General features: G+C 41.1%; 2 protein-coding genes across 2 annotated transcripts in view; both read right to left on the bottom strand.

Moving 5' to 3' along the window:
• Nucleotides 1-13,601, bottom strand: part of DHX9 (DExH-box helicase 9) — a 70,566-nt gene extending 56,965 nt beyond the window's left edge. The window contains exon 1 of the mRNA XM_082663401.1: nt 13,553-13,601. The gene's annotated coding sequence lies outside the window, so the exon portion shown is untranslated. The remainder of the gene's footprint in view (nt 1-13,552) is intronic.
• The window catches only part of NPL (N-acetylneuraminate pyruvate lyase), a gene marked incomplete at its 5' end in the record, with an annotated part of 38,098 nt that continues 29,181 nt past the window's right edge, over nt 5,321-14,237 (bottom strand). The window contains 3 exons of the mRNA XM_082652240.1: nt 5,321-6,772; nt 9,734-9,773; nt 13,553-13,637. Of these exons, the coding sequence (XP_082508366.1) occupies nt 6,588-6,772; nt 9,734-9,773; nt 13,553-13,637 (310 nt within the window). The 3' untranslated portion in view covers nt 5,321-6,587. The remainder of the gene's footprint in view (nt 6,773-9,733; nt 9,774-13,552; nt 13,638-14,237) is intronic.

The raw sequence follows: 14,237 nt of genomic DNA, 5'->3' as shown, positions 1-14,237 counted from the left end.
CACTCTTGTGGCCTCTCCCGTTGCGGAGCACAGGTTCCGGATGCACAGGCTCAGCGGCCATGGCTCATGGGCCTAGCCACTCCGCAGCATGTGGGATCCTCCCGGACTGGGCACGAACCCGTGTCCCCTGCATCAGCAGGCTGAGCCACCCGGGAAGCCCTGCTTCTTTACTTTAACGTTTGCTTTTTGTTGCTAATTGTTCACTAAAAGGATACTATCTATACAATGGCCTGCCTCAGGGAACCCTGCCCCTCTGCCTGAATGTTAAAACAAAGTGCCTTTGTTCAGGGAAACATCTCGACCCTGTCCACCTGTGAATGGCTGCTAGAAAGAAGAAATTAACACATCCCCTCCCCTAGGCTGGCCATTCCAGGGGATATTTGCAAAATTTGTGGCCTTTATACTTTACTTCCTCACCTCCTCCCCTTCTCTGTTCTATAAAAGAAACTGGCATCCAGACCCTGATAAGATGGTTTTTTGAGACACTAGTCAGCCATCTTCTTGGTCTGCCTCAGCACCTCATCTCCCGATTTATTGCCGTGTCGTGCGACAAGCAGAGCGAGCTTGGACTCGGTAACACTACCTGATTACATGGGAATCTTTCTTGCAGCCTTAGTTGCACAGGAGTTCTTCTGCCAGTTTCCGGTTAGTTTTCTGTGAGACTTTTTCCACACGTAGATGTGTTTTTGATGTATTTATAGGGGAAGGTAAGCTCCACATCCTCTTACTCTACCGTCTTGATCCTCATCCCATGGTGGGAGTATCTAACCATAGGAATAGGCAAATGCTACAAGTCTGGGCCCTTTCCCCCACATCCTCTGCCAGAGCCAGTTGTTAACCATTTACCAGCTAACCACTGGCCCTGGTCTGGGCAGGTCCTTCAGCTGCCCTGGGTTTAGTCTTCCCTTCCCTTGAGCCAGGGGTGGGGTGGATGCTGGTCTTCCAGCTCCAGCCTCCTGCCCTGCAGCTTGGGAAGTCGATGGTGAGTTGTGCTGCTTCTGAGCTGCCCTAGAGTCTGTGTCCCGAGCAACAAGGTGGTTGGGAATGGAACCTACATAGTACCCAACTGCTGAGGTTCCAGGGCTTTCCACGCTTCAAAGAGGACTTCAGCGGTGGCTGGGAGACCCTGGCCCTTTGGGACTGGTGACATTTGCCAGCTGCCCATTTTCCTCTGAGCTTTGCATTCTCCTCTAAGGATAAGACTCCTGAAGCAAATCTTCTCTGAGCATCACCACCCCTCACATTTGAGGACTTTGGAGTTCCTCCGAGCACAGGTCTGCTCTCTTGTCTCCGATCAGTCCATCTCAGACTCCTATGCAACTTCCTCTGTAAGCACACCAAATGCCAATCATGCCTTCTGTTCTTAGCACTCTATATATGCTCTGCCTGGACAATCTTATTCTTCCCATGGTTTCAACTACTATCTATGTGTTGATACCCTCTAAACCTCTATCTCCTATCCAAACCTTTTGAACTCCAGATCAATATACATAAACGCTTGGTGGGCCTCTCTACATGATGTCCCACAGGCTTTGATTCCTGGGTGTCAATTCTGTTTCTTTTATTATTGTGGTAGGCAACCTTCAACATGGCCAACAATGATCCTCTCCTCCTGGAATTCATTCCCTGTGTAGTCCCATCCTACATTGTCCTAGGGTTGTCCTTTTTGACTAATAGCATACAGAAGGGGATGGTAGGCTACTTCTGAGATTGCTTTAAAAGACTGTGGCTTCTATTTTGAGCTCACTTGTGTGCCATCTCTCTCTCTCTCGTGGATCTCTCTCTCAGATCTCCCTTTCTGGGCGAAGGAAGCTGCCATAATGTTGTGAGAAACTGAAGCCTCTGGCCAAGAGCCAGCAAGGAACAGAGGCCTGCCCACAACTACAGGTAAGTGAATCTAGAAGCAGGTTCTCCAGCTCCAATTGAACCTTGAGATGAGTAAAGCTCTAACCGATAGCTTGACTGCAACCTTCTGACAAACTCTGTGCCACAACCACCCAGTTAAGCTGCTCCTCGTTCCCAACCCTCAGAAATTGTGTGAATTCATAAATGTTTCCAGGTTTAAGCTGCTAAGTTTAGGGGTGATTTGTTACATGAAATAAAGAACAAATGCAAGTACAATCGTCCCTCAGTATCCACAGGGGATTGGTCCCAGGACCCTTGCAGATACCAAAATACACAGATGCTCAAGTTCCTTAAATAAAATGGCATAGTGTTTGCATATAACCTATAGGATATCCTCCTGTATACTTTAAATCATCTCTAAATTTCTTATAATACCTACAATGTAAATGTTATGTAAATAGTTACCAGTATGAGGCATATTCAAGTTTTGCTTTTTGGAACCTTTTGGAATTTTTTTTTTTTTTTTAAATATTTTCCTTCTGTAGTTGGTTGAATCCTTGGATGTGGAACCCGTGCATACAGAGGGCCAACTGTATCTTCCATATCTAGGTTCTGTTGATTCTTTCTAAATATTTTTCGTTCCATTCCCTCCCCTCCATCCCTGCTGCCACTTCCTTAGTGGCTCCACCATTGGTTACCTATCACAATAGGCCACCTAACGGTTTACCTGTTCCCAGTCTGTCTTCCAATCTACTCATCACACTGCTTCAAGAGTGTCATTTTTAAAACAAAAAGTCATGTCACATACCTTCCTATCCCATACACACATAAATACTTCAAATCTTGCAATGATGATGACTTTTTTCATCTATGCCTCTTTGACCTGCTTGTTCCTCTGAAATCACTTAGCAAAAGTCATTCTCTCATTTTGTTTGTTCCAAATAGTGATACATGGATCATTCAAGAACCCACAGATATTTTCCATTCCCCATCCTCTGCTGTTAGAAGCACAGTCAGAAATTCCCAACCTACAAAAAAATCTGAGGGTGGCACTATGATCTGGACTCCAGTAATAATAAATGCAAATTTCAATTCTTGGGTTTCATATCATTTTCGACTTTATTTTGGCACCTATTGAGTTAAAAGGTTTAGCAGCAATGTAATGCTTCTCTCTGTTGTATAAAGAACATACACTGAATGCCTTGGATAGCTATAAAAACTAACAATAACTAACACTTCACTGTGCCTAAGATGTGCCAGACACTATTCTGAGACCTTCTTCATGTGTGTAATCCTCATAATAACCCCAGAAGATAGATATTATAATTCTCATGCTATCAATGAGATAAATGAACGGCTGAGAAGTTAAATAACATGTTGTAGGGACTTCCCTGGTGGCGCAGTGGTTAAGAATCCACCTGCCAATGCAGGGAACACGGGTTCGTGCCCTGGTCCAGGAAGATCCCACAGGCTGCGGAGCAACTAAGCCTGTGAGCCACGACTACTGAGCCCATGTGCCACAACTACTGAGCCTGCGTGCCTAGAGCCCGTGCTCCACAACAAGAGAAGCCAAGGCAATGAGAAGCCCGTGCACCGCAATGAAGAGTAGCCCCCACTCGACACAACTAGAGAAAGCTCCCGAGCAGCAACAAAGCCCCAACTCAACCCAAAGTAAATGAAATAAAATAATAAAATAAATAAATTTATATTTAAAAACATAACACTGTAGTCACACAGATAGTAAGTGGTGGAGCTGGGACTTGAACCCACACAGCCTGAGGTCAGACATAGAAGCATAAGGCCAACCCTGCCTCCCACAAAACCATGTTATACTGTTTTCCATTTCATACTATATTGAACCCAACTCTCTACTACTCCTTGGACTGAAATCTTATGGATAACACTGGCTAAGAGGTGCTGTTGGACTCAGTAACAAAACCAGTCCCTGAAATCACTTTGACCTTCCAACCATCTCCAATGAACTAATCTCAGATTTCCACTTTGGAAAAGGTGTTAAAAATCAGCTTTTAGTACTGTGATAAATAAGGTATTTCACATCATTACTGTAGTTTTGACATTAAATGCTAAATTCAAAGATAACAATAAATTCATAATATTCCAAAATTTTACTTTTGTTTAAAGGCATTATTAGCAACCCACTGCTGTATAACATTCATTTGTTTCTTTCTTTTTTAAAAAAAAAAAAAAAAACCTGGAAGTTTTCTAATGGTTTTCCTTCCTCTAGAAGGCCAACACAAACAAATTAGTGTGATGTGACTTGCATTTAGGTGCACTCTGCACAGGCTTCCCAGTGACGTTGCTAAACACCTTTCCCTATTTTCCATTTATACCTTCTTCAAGATGTGTTAAAGTGTTGTTTACTAAGGGACCCTAAACAGAGGGTATCCACTCCTGAGCTTCTGGCACATCCCTATGTTCAAACTCATCCAGGTAACCAGATGGCTAAGGGAACCACTAAAGAAATGAAATACGTTCTGGGCCAACTTGTTGGCCTGAATTCTCCTGACTCCATTTTGAAAGCTGCTAAAACTATATGAGCACTATAGTGGTGGTGAAAGTCATGATTCCTGTTCATCATCCAAGACTTTGGGGAAAAAATGGAGAAAAAAGTGATCTGCAGCTACTCATAAACTGTCAGGTATCACCTGTAAAATATATTGGACTGTTATACTCTTGATTCTCTGTGGAAGTGTACTCCTGAAGACAACTTCACTCTGAAATGTCATTGGCAGAAAAATTCAGTAGATTATCCTCAAAAGCAAACTGTAAAAAACCACTAATGACACTGTACGTATTAAATTGTAGAATGGTTTTCTCTTTTGTGCTTCCCTGATTGGTTGCACTGGGTCTTAGTTGCAGCAGGCCAGCTCCTTATTTGTGGCTCACAGGCTCCTTAGTTGCGGCATGCATGTGGGATCCAGTTCCCAGACCAGGGATTGAACCCAGGCCCCCCGCACTGGGAGCATGGAGTCCCAAACGCTGCGCCACCAGAGAAGTCCCTTGTTTCTACGGAGTTGGATGTTAAAATACATAGAGCTAAACTCAGCCCTTGGTCATTTTGTTTAACTAACTTTGTGTTCACAAGATCTCATTAATCATGTTAAAAGCCCTCCAAGCACTAATTTCAGAAGAGCAAAAAAAGAAAAGCGGAGTTCATTGCTTAGTGGATATCCAATATTTATCTTCACTGAAAAATTAATTTGGCTTTAGTATCATTAAGTAGGGATATGACATCCTCAGAACCAAAGACTAACAAAAACCTCACTGTTCTTCTTTCAGGAAATTAACGGCTATAGAGAAAAGTTTCAGTGAGGTAGAATATAAGCTCACATAAGCCACCGTGGTTCAATTTCTAATTCAGACACCTTACTCCTAAAGGTGAGAGAAATAGGAGAAAACAGTGTGTTTTATTCCTGGGCAAAAAAGGAGTGAGGAGATATAAAGAGAAGGGTAGCAAAGATAATTAAATCCACTGATCATTTCAAATTCTCATTTTGCAAACATTTTCTTTTTAATTTTTAAAAATTAAAAAATAGAGTAAACTGATATGAATTTCAAATACTTTTCCTCTGCCAATGAGCAGACTAATTAGATAAGAAACAAAATAAAATCTTAGGTAGTTATTAGACTGGATAGTCCAGTTTAAAATCACTAAGAATTGACCATCAGTACACTTTGTCACTGGAAGGCATGTACCAGGGTTTGTTAGAGAGGAGACTGAGCAGCCAGTTATATAGTCCAGAAAAAGAAAAAAGTAAAGAAGGTGTGTAGAGAAAGTTAAAGTTAAATCTTTAGGTCCTCCCTAAATCTCTTATCACTGAAAAGTGACTGTGTGAAAATGTGACTGGGAAATAACAGTAAGTAGCCCCTGGGCTCACGGCAGAAGGGATGCTGGCTTTCATTTCCAATAATTCAGGGCACTGCTGAGGGACACTTTCTTCTCAGTGAGGAAAGGGGAAGTTTGTGGTGCCCAGAGCAGAGAGCTCTTTGAAACTTTGAGAAGTTCTCTATAGCAACAATTAGAGACTTGAATTCATCTTTGGGGAAGGCCTTTTCTTTGTTATGTGAAAACCACCCTAATGGCCCTTTAGTTATAGTAACTGAAGCAAGTCTTCACCTAACCCAATGTTTTTGGGGAAAACTGCGACATCGCAATTAATCTGAAAGCAGATATTCTAGAGTTAGACTGAGCAGCCAAGTGAACTGGTTTGTTAACAGTTGTGCATAGTTGAGTCTCACTGTAATTTGGCATTAAAGTTAGCATGTCTGCCTAAATGCAATAGCTCAGAGTTGTCCTAGATTCCAAATGAATATTTATTAAAATGAAAGTACATTATGGTGGTTTAAAATTAGAAAACTTTAAAATAGGATTAACAACCAGAAATCAAGATAATGGGAGCTCCCAAAGGCAGATGGAATTAATCAATTACAATTTTCCTCTTGATTCCATATTATCCATTTATGCAAAAACTTCTCCACCAAAATTCTGTGACATATTTTGAATGACTTAGGGCTCATAACTCCTTTTAGAGTTTTTGCCCCATCATAAATTAAAACTTTTAAAAGATCATAGTAGGTATTTAAATACTTGTTGATTGATGCAAGATTTCATTTGCTAGGAAAGTTTAGTTCAAACTCATCTAAAAAGTTTTTGAGAAATGAATGCAGTACTCAAAGTGGATTATATCTCAACGTACACACCCTGCTATGATAGAGAGGCACTAGCTACAAGCTTCCAAGTTTCCATCCTTTAAATCAGTGAAAGAAAGGAAATCTAGGCTTTTCAGTTTAGCTTCTGCATTATCAGTAAATTCCCTAGAGGCTTTCTGTAGTGGAAGCCGGGGTGGGCCCATTGGAATCCCAGAGACAAGTGTCATGATGGCTTTGGTCTGCGACACTCCAAAACCTAGACAGGAAAATATAAATGAGGAAACATGGCTGGCACTGTCCACTTTGCCACAAACACTCGAAAGAAGAGATCATATTCTTACAGTGATTACTATAACAGGATAAAGTGGAACTAAAAGATGGGAACATTTCTTGTCAATATGGCAGACTGAGCAGATGTAGGAAATCCCTATTCCTGCTTTAAACATATAGAAATGCTGGAAACTTTTGAACAAATTGACAAACTGTAAAACAAAACAAACTGAGACTCAAAGTCAACCTCAGAAGCAAGAAGGAGGAACGAGAAGTATCAGGAATAAAGAGGTCAGAGTAGTAAGGAGTTGCTGAAGCCAGTGGTCCATGAGGATAATCTGATTCAGGGATACACTGTTGTGGATTGAATGATGTAGGACTTGGTCACTAGGTCACAATTTAGTTCAAACAAATCTAAGAAGTACCTGAGAAATGCAATATTTAAGGTAGTTTATGACTCAATGCTGCTGTTTTAGACTAGGGCAGGAATGCAAGATGAAGCCTTGAGTCTGTACACAGCAAAGAGCTGGAATTAAACTCCCCATATAAAACTGGTAGCCAACCTTCTATGAAAAGAAATAGAAAAAAAAACTGGCCCACTGGTCTGAGAGGCAAGGAAGCATGACTTCTGCCAGGGTGTGGAAGGAAAAAAATCATATAAATGAAATCCCAAGCCTGTGCCATAGATGAATGCTGGATCCGTATTTGCATTCTGTGCTTGGTACAGGAACCATACTAAGAAATATACCTGAAGACTGGTTAGAACTGATGAAACTATAGTGTCCTAGCAGAGGCAAATGTAAAATCATTTGATGGGACAACTCACAACCTAGAGTACGATGGATTCTCCAGAAAACAGCTGTCTCTGAAGATGAAATCAGAGTTAAAAATTACAAAGCACACAAGGAAAAAGAAGCTGCATGAGAGACAGCAAATGCACAACTGACAAATTTTACATCCTGAGAAAAGATGATACAAAATTCTGAAAGAGGCTTCACAGAGATAAACGTAAGAATAGAAGCCATAGGCTAAGAGAAGGGCATATAAATAAAGAACAGGAAGATCTGGAAGAAAAAGCCAAAAAGAAATGCTGGAAATTAAAAATATATAATCAGTAAAACTAACCAGTCGAAAACATAGCTAAAGATAGAATTAGTGATTTTGAAGGTAGATCTAAGGAAGTAATCCAGAATATAGCACAGGAAGATATTTGTTTTCTTAACTGGCTATTGCTCTTGGATCAAAGGTATGAGAAGTAACTTTCTTTTACTAAGGTAATTTGGTTACAGTAACAATTGAGCATTGGGAAGAAAAATACTAGCTTGCCTAAATATATAGAATATATTTTGCTAAATGCAAAATGGCCCTCCTAGGCTTATTATGAATGGTGGAAGACTGAGAGCTACCTTCATGATAAGGCTTTATCATGTTTACTAAGATTAAGTCTCTCTTATATACAATGGAATATTACTCAGCCATAAAAAAATGAAATCTTGCTGTTTGTGACAACACAGATGGACCTAGAGGGTATTATGCTAAGTGAAATAAGTCAGACAGAAAAAGACAAATACTGTATGATTTCACTTATATGTGGAATCTAAAAAACAGAAAATGAACAAACATAATAAAACAGAAACAGGGTTATACAGTGCCGCATGTCAGTTTTATCTCAAAAAAACTGAAAGAAAAAAAAAAGTCTTTCTTTGACTAAACCATGAAAACTCCAACCCCCAAGGAAGTCTGAAACGAGCTCTTTAAAGATATGTTCTTTTAGATCATAAAAACTGTCTTCAAGAGGCCTCTTTTAAAATGCCAAAAATCTGGCAAAAGAGTAAATCCTTTCAGCTAATACCTTACAGCTATACTTCACAAAACTACTGCAGAATCACTGCTGGTATGCAAAGTGATCTTACACGTACAGGTAAACTTTTAGTTCTTTAAAAAACTATAGAACTAGTAGTAGTTCAAAATCTACTTTAATGCATTTTAGGAACATATGCTAAACCCACGATTTTGTGAGAAGTATTGCTTGGGACAAGGGAATGATATTAGGTAATAATAGTACTGGTGGTACACAAATAGGACAAAAATCATCAAAGTGGAAAAGCAAATGGGAAGCATTGTCTTTGAAGGATAAAGAGTTGGCTGAAAACCCTGTGAGAATGAGGGGCACAGTACATAATAGGTGCTTAGGGCTTGGGAGGGGTTGCCAGGAAGAGGCAGAAAGGCTCTGAAAGGAAGGTAGGAGGTCTGCCAAGAATAAACCTAAAACTTTTCCTGGACTTGACCCAGGTCCTCAGGAAGGGCCAGTCTCTTGCGGAAGTGGAGTGAATAGTGGCATTTATCATTTGTTATGGGATAAGACTTAGGAGACTGTGGAGAGGTTTCTCTACTCAAATTCACTGTATTTCCCTCAAACTTTACATTGTCATATTATTCAAACCTCCATCCATTTAAGCTTACTTGTGTTAATAAACTCTTTTAAAATTGCAGATACTCTTGGGAGAGCTGTCAGTCATTCACAGTTTAGTAAGATCTGTATTCAAACTGCCTTCCTCTAAACACTTAGGCTTACATCAGCTATAGTGTGGTAGTAGAATTTTAATGAGCAGAGGCAAGTAAAGGGAGGGAGTGTTGATGGTGTAGGAGAGAAGGGGTTAAAAAAATGGTGTGTGAGCAGAGTGGGGAGGTGAACAAAGTGCTAAGATGGAGGAGAGAGATTTGTAGAAGGTTGCCAAGACCTTCCAACTAGGTTTACTTCACCATTTTATAGGATTGGCCCAGAAAGTTAGTATTAGGAATAAAACTTTGCTTGTAGCTGATTAAAAGGTGTTCTTGTTGAACCCTCAGAGAAAGTGATGAAAGTCCCTCATCACCTTCTCTGAAACGCTCAGAGAAAGTCTATTTCCTTTACACTCTCCAGTAGGAGACAAAGCGGGAAACTTACCTAGTTTGACCACAAAGTTGATAAATCTCTGAATACAAAACTGGAAAGGAACAAACAAATCTATAGTCAGTAATTACTAAACTGTGATAATTTAAAGAATTTAGAGGTCAAATTGCAGAAACCCCAAACTAAAAAGTCCACACACCTTAGTTTTCTGAGGGTCTGTTGGAGTGGAGAACAGACACGTGAGGATGACTGAGATCTACCCAGGATAAGGTAGGATCTTTTCATATATATAAGCTTTTATGAAATGAGCCCATGAAGAAAAGAAGCTCCAATGAAGGAATTGTACAATAGAGAGTTAGGATGGGGAAGGCAACCTTTACCCACCTAGGTTACAGAGGTAAACTTATCAGCTGGTGCAGTTTCCAAACTGGGGTACTCTAACCTCTAGGGTACTTTCCAAGATACCTCAGGGGCACTTGGTCAAGGCTAAGATTTATGGCCATTTCTAGACCCTCAACTTCCGTAAGTGCTATTTCTAAAATTGATCAGAATAAGAAGTTGCACATAATGGAGGTGTAGCTTGTCCTTTTATATTTCCCTGCTCACAGTCCTTCTCCTACATTTGAAAAAATAAAGACATACCTCTTATATCACTGCCTTGGGACACCTCTGGGAACCAAATAAAGGAGCAAATCAAAATGTTGGCATTGGCATCCACAAAGAGAGCTGACAGAGTGAGTCCTTTAATTAATGGATAACAAGTCCTCTAAAGAATCATAGGGTTTTCAATTTTTTCCTTTCAACTTTGCTTTTAATGTTGTGATTCAGGTTGTCAGTTGAAAATCATTAAATGATCAAGCATGTGACTCAAAAACTGCTCGAAGAACTGAGTGACATTGCTATACCAAAGTTTCTTCCATTCTTATCTACTAATATATATAAACAGGGTATCACAGCACTTATTTGTATAAAAGCAAAAAACAGAAATAGTATTGATGCTGAACTTTAACTCATCCTAGCATTAAAGAATATTCATCCACAAATTCATGAAGCAATTCTTAAAAAAAAAGATTCTCATTCATCTCATCAAGAGATGCATTTTCAATAACATTTTACTTTTATGCTGTTTTAATCAATTGTATACTGGTAATAAAAAAGTCAATGCAGAATAAAATTTTGGTATCAAGCCTTACAAACAGAAATGCACATGTTCTTTTCTTCCCTAACACACAAAGTATGGCACATTACATTCAGAAGTCTCTACTTTGTTGCTTTTTTTACACTTAATGTATCATGGAGATCTCTCCAGATGTGTGCATATAAAAGTATCTCATCCTTCTAAAGGGCTGTATATAATTCCATTAAATAACTCAAACATAATGTATTTAACCATTTCCTTATGGGTGGATATTTGGGCTGTTTCTATCTTTTGCTAGTATAAACAATGCTATAAGGAATATCTCTGTACATGTGTCATCTCACTTTGTAAATATAACATGGCATTTAAGGCCATGAGAATGATGGACTTCCCTGGTGGCACAGTGGTTAAGAATCTGCCTGTCACTGAAGGGGACACGGGTTCGAGCCCTGGTCCGGGAAGATCCCACATGCCGCGGAGCAACTAAGCCCGTGCACCACAACTACTGAGCCCATGCGCCACAACTACTGAAGCCCACACGCCTAGAGCCCGTGCTCTGCAACAAGAGAAGCCGCTGCAGTGAGAAGCCCGCGCACTACAATGAAGAGTAGCTCCCGCTCGCCCCCACAACGAAGACCAACACAGCCAAAAATAAAGTCCATGAGAATGAGTAAGTTTAGCCCTAACTTTTTATTTATCTTTTTCTTCACTTGACTGCAAACTCCTTTAGGGCAGAGACCAGTTTTATTGAAATTATATATTCAGTTCAGCCCATGGTATATTAATAAGTGAGTAAATGAGACCTGCTCACACTTGCTTTCTGTAAGAAAAAACAGAATGTGGTAAACTAAACTGCTTACCAATACTGTTTTGGGTGAGATGATTTATTTGAGTAGGACTAAAAGAAAAAAAAGAAAAAGAGATGGAAATTGAATCAGCCAATAAAAGAAACCACTAAGTGGAAAGGTTCTGTATCAGAGCTGTTTCACAGTTTACTCCATCCTACGATTTTCACATCATTCAGCTCAGAACAGGTTGAAATTTTCAGAAATAATTTTTTCTGGGAAATTTAGGAGAAAGAAAATCATATATGAAAAGAGATGGCAGGGACTTCCCTGGTGGCGCAGTGGTTAATAATCCACCTGCCAATGCAGGGGACACGGACTCAAGCCCTGGTCCGGGAAGATCCCACGTGCCGCAGAGCAACGAAGTCCGTGCACCACAACTACCGAGCCTGTGCTCTAGAGCCCGCGAGCCACAACTACTGAACCCGTATGGCACAGCTACTGAAGCCCGCGTGCCTAGAGCCCGTGCTCCGCAACAAGAGAAGCCCCCGCGATGAGAAGCCCGCGCACCGCAATAAAGAGTAGCCCCCACTTGTCACAACTAGAGAAAGCCCGCGCACAGCAACGAAAACCCAAGGCAGCCAAAGATAAATAAATAAATAAATAAAACTAATTGAGAAAAAAGAAAAGAGATGGCAGAGTCCGCCCAATTCAGACTTCATATCTTAATTTAAACCAAAGTCTTGCCAATGTTTAATCTAGTTGACATAGCTTCCTAAGTCCTTACGCTGTTCCTGCTTTCAGCTTCACCTGGTCTGGGGCTGAATAAAGGTGAATATTAAATAAGCTATTTAAACTTTAAGTTAAGTAGGAAGTAGATTTAGGCTTGCTCAGTGTTCAGGGTTAAAGGGTAGGGATGTATTTAATCACTGCTGGCAACTGCTTCCTCCTGTTCTCTTCTTGGTTGGAGCTCAGGTCACTCCCTCAAACCTCCAGGATGCTTTGCGACTTCTGCTCTGTAATTTCTGATTGCCCTGATGGTGGCCTGTCCTGTTCAAAAGATCCCTTATCTAAACTTACTGGGACTGACCACCTGCTCTGATCTTGCTTATGCCTTTCATTCTCAGTCATTTTCTTGGGACACTCCTCTCAGTCACTTTTATGATCCTGAAAGTTCCTGGGCCTCTCGGCCTCCAGAAGTTTCTCTGTAGTGCCTACCCTTATTTCTTTCCACCTTATTCTGTTTACCTAACGTATACACACTACCAGCTGTGGGGCTGGTTCTACCCTTCGGTGAGGCTCTTCCTTCTCTGGACAGCTAGGCTGTCCTCCCTGTAACATTAACAGCAGCCACCATTTCCCCCAGGGGTCTTCCCTGGAACACTTCAGATCCTGCTGCTTTTCTCTTCCTGTTTCAAAGCCAGTGTCTCCTTTTGGATCACCTATTCAGCTCTTGTTTCCTGTCTGGTGAATGTTTTCAGTTCTCAGCACATTTCCAGGGCAAAGAGGACTGACCTGCTCTGACTTTGGATTAAGTCTCCCCTTTGTAGATCACCAGCCTCATAGCTTCCTTATATACTCTGGTGACTCAGGTGTGAAGTTCTCAAGGGGATGGCATGTGGTCATTTCCCCAAAAATCTATCACCATTATTTCACAGTCATAAAAATACTTTGAATGTAGACTAAAAATAAGATCATTTCTAGGAGGAACAGAAAGGAGTCATTCTTGTGTGGGGCCTGTCCTGATGAGACATGCAGGAAACATGGATAATGGGCACAGGTTTGGTTTTAAACAAGAAAAAGTAAGAAAAAGAAGGAAAATACAGAAAGAAGCAGCTAGGCAATCTTAAGGAGGGCAGGTGTGGTAGGAATGCTGATGAGAGAAAATAAGAATTCTCAAGTGGGAAAGAAAAAAGGCTATGATTTATACGAAGGGAAAAGAAAGCTTACCTGATGGTTCAGGGCCGAGGAGAAGTCCTTCCGTTCAAAAGCCTCCAACATCTGGTTTGTCTTTTTTCCCAGGTAGTTATAGGTGCTGGAAAGAAAACAGCACATCTTCAGGATCAATAACTTAGCGAGAAGGTCCAGCTCCTCAAACCCCTCTAATGCTCAAAAGGGAAAAATCTACCAAGCCTTCCAGAAGTCTATTTTTAGGCCCTAATCTATTAAAGGATCAGGTATCTTCAGTTCTGAGTTTTCCAGCAACACTAGGCAGTGCAGAGGACGCAGAGAACACCAAAAGGAATAAAGAAAAGGGAGAAAAATAGGAAAAGGGTAAAGTTAGAAAAAAAGTGAAAGACAGAGGTGTATTTGGCAAGGAGTGATTGAGGGCAACACCTGGCCCAGGGCGCACACAGAGGTGCAATGCTAGGTAAGAACTGTGGATAAAATGTAGTATCTGAGGGCTTCCCTGGTGGCGCAGTGGTTGAGAGTCTGCCTGCCAATGCAGGGGACACGGGTTTGAGCCCTGGTCTGGGAAGATCCCACATGCCGCGGAGCAGCTAGACCCGTGAGCCACAACTGCGGAGCATGCGCGTCTGGAGCGTGTGCTCTGCGACAAGAGAGGCCGCGATGGTGAGAGGCCCGCGCACCGCGATGAAGAGTGGCTCCCGCTCGCCGCAACTAGAGAAAGCCC

This window comes from Grampus griseus, assembly GCF_964374135.1.
Source record: "Grampus griseus genome assembly, chromosome: 1".
In the NCBI taxonomy this organism is placed as follows: Eukaryota; Metazoa; Chordata; class Mammalia; order Artiodactyla; family Delphinidae; genus Grampus; species Grampus griseus.
The sequence above is the reverse complement of the archived record's forward strand: the minus strand, read 5'-3'. Positions and strand labels throughout refer to the sequence as shown.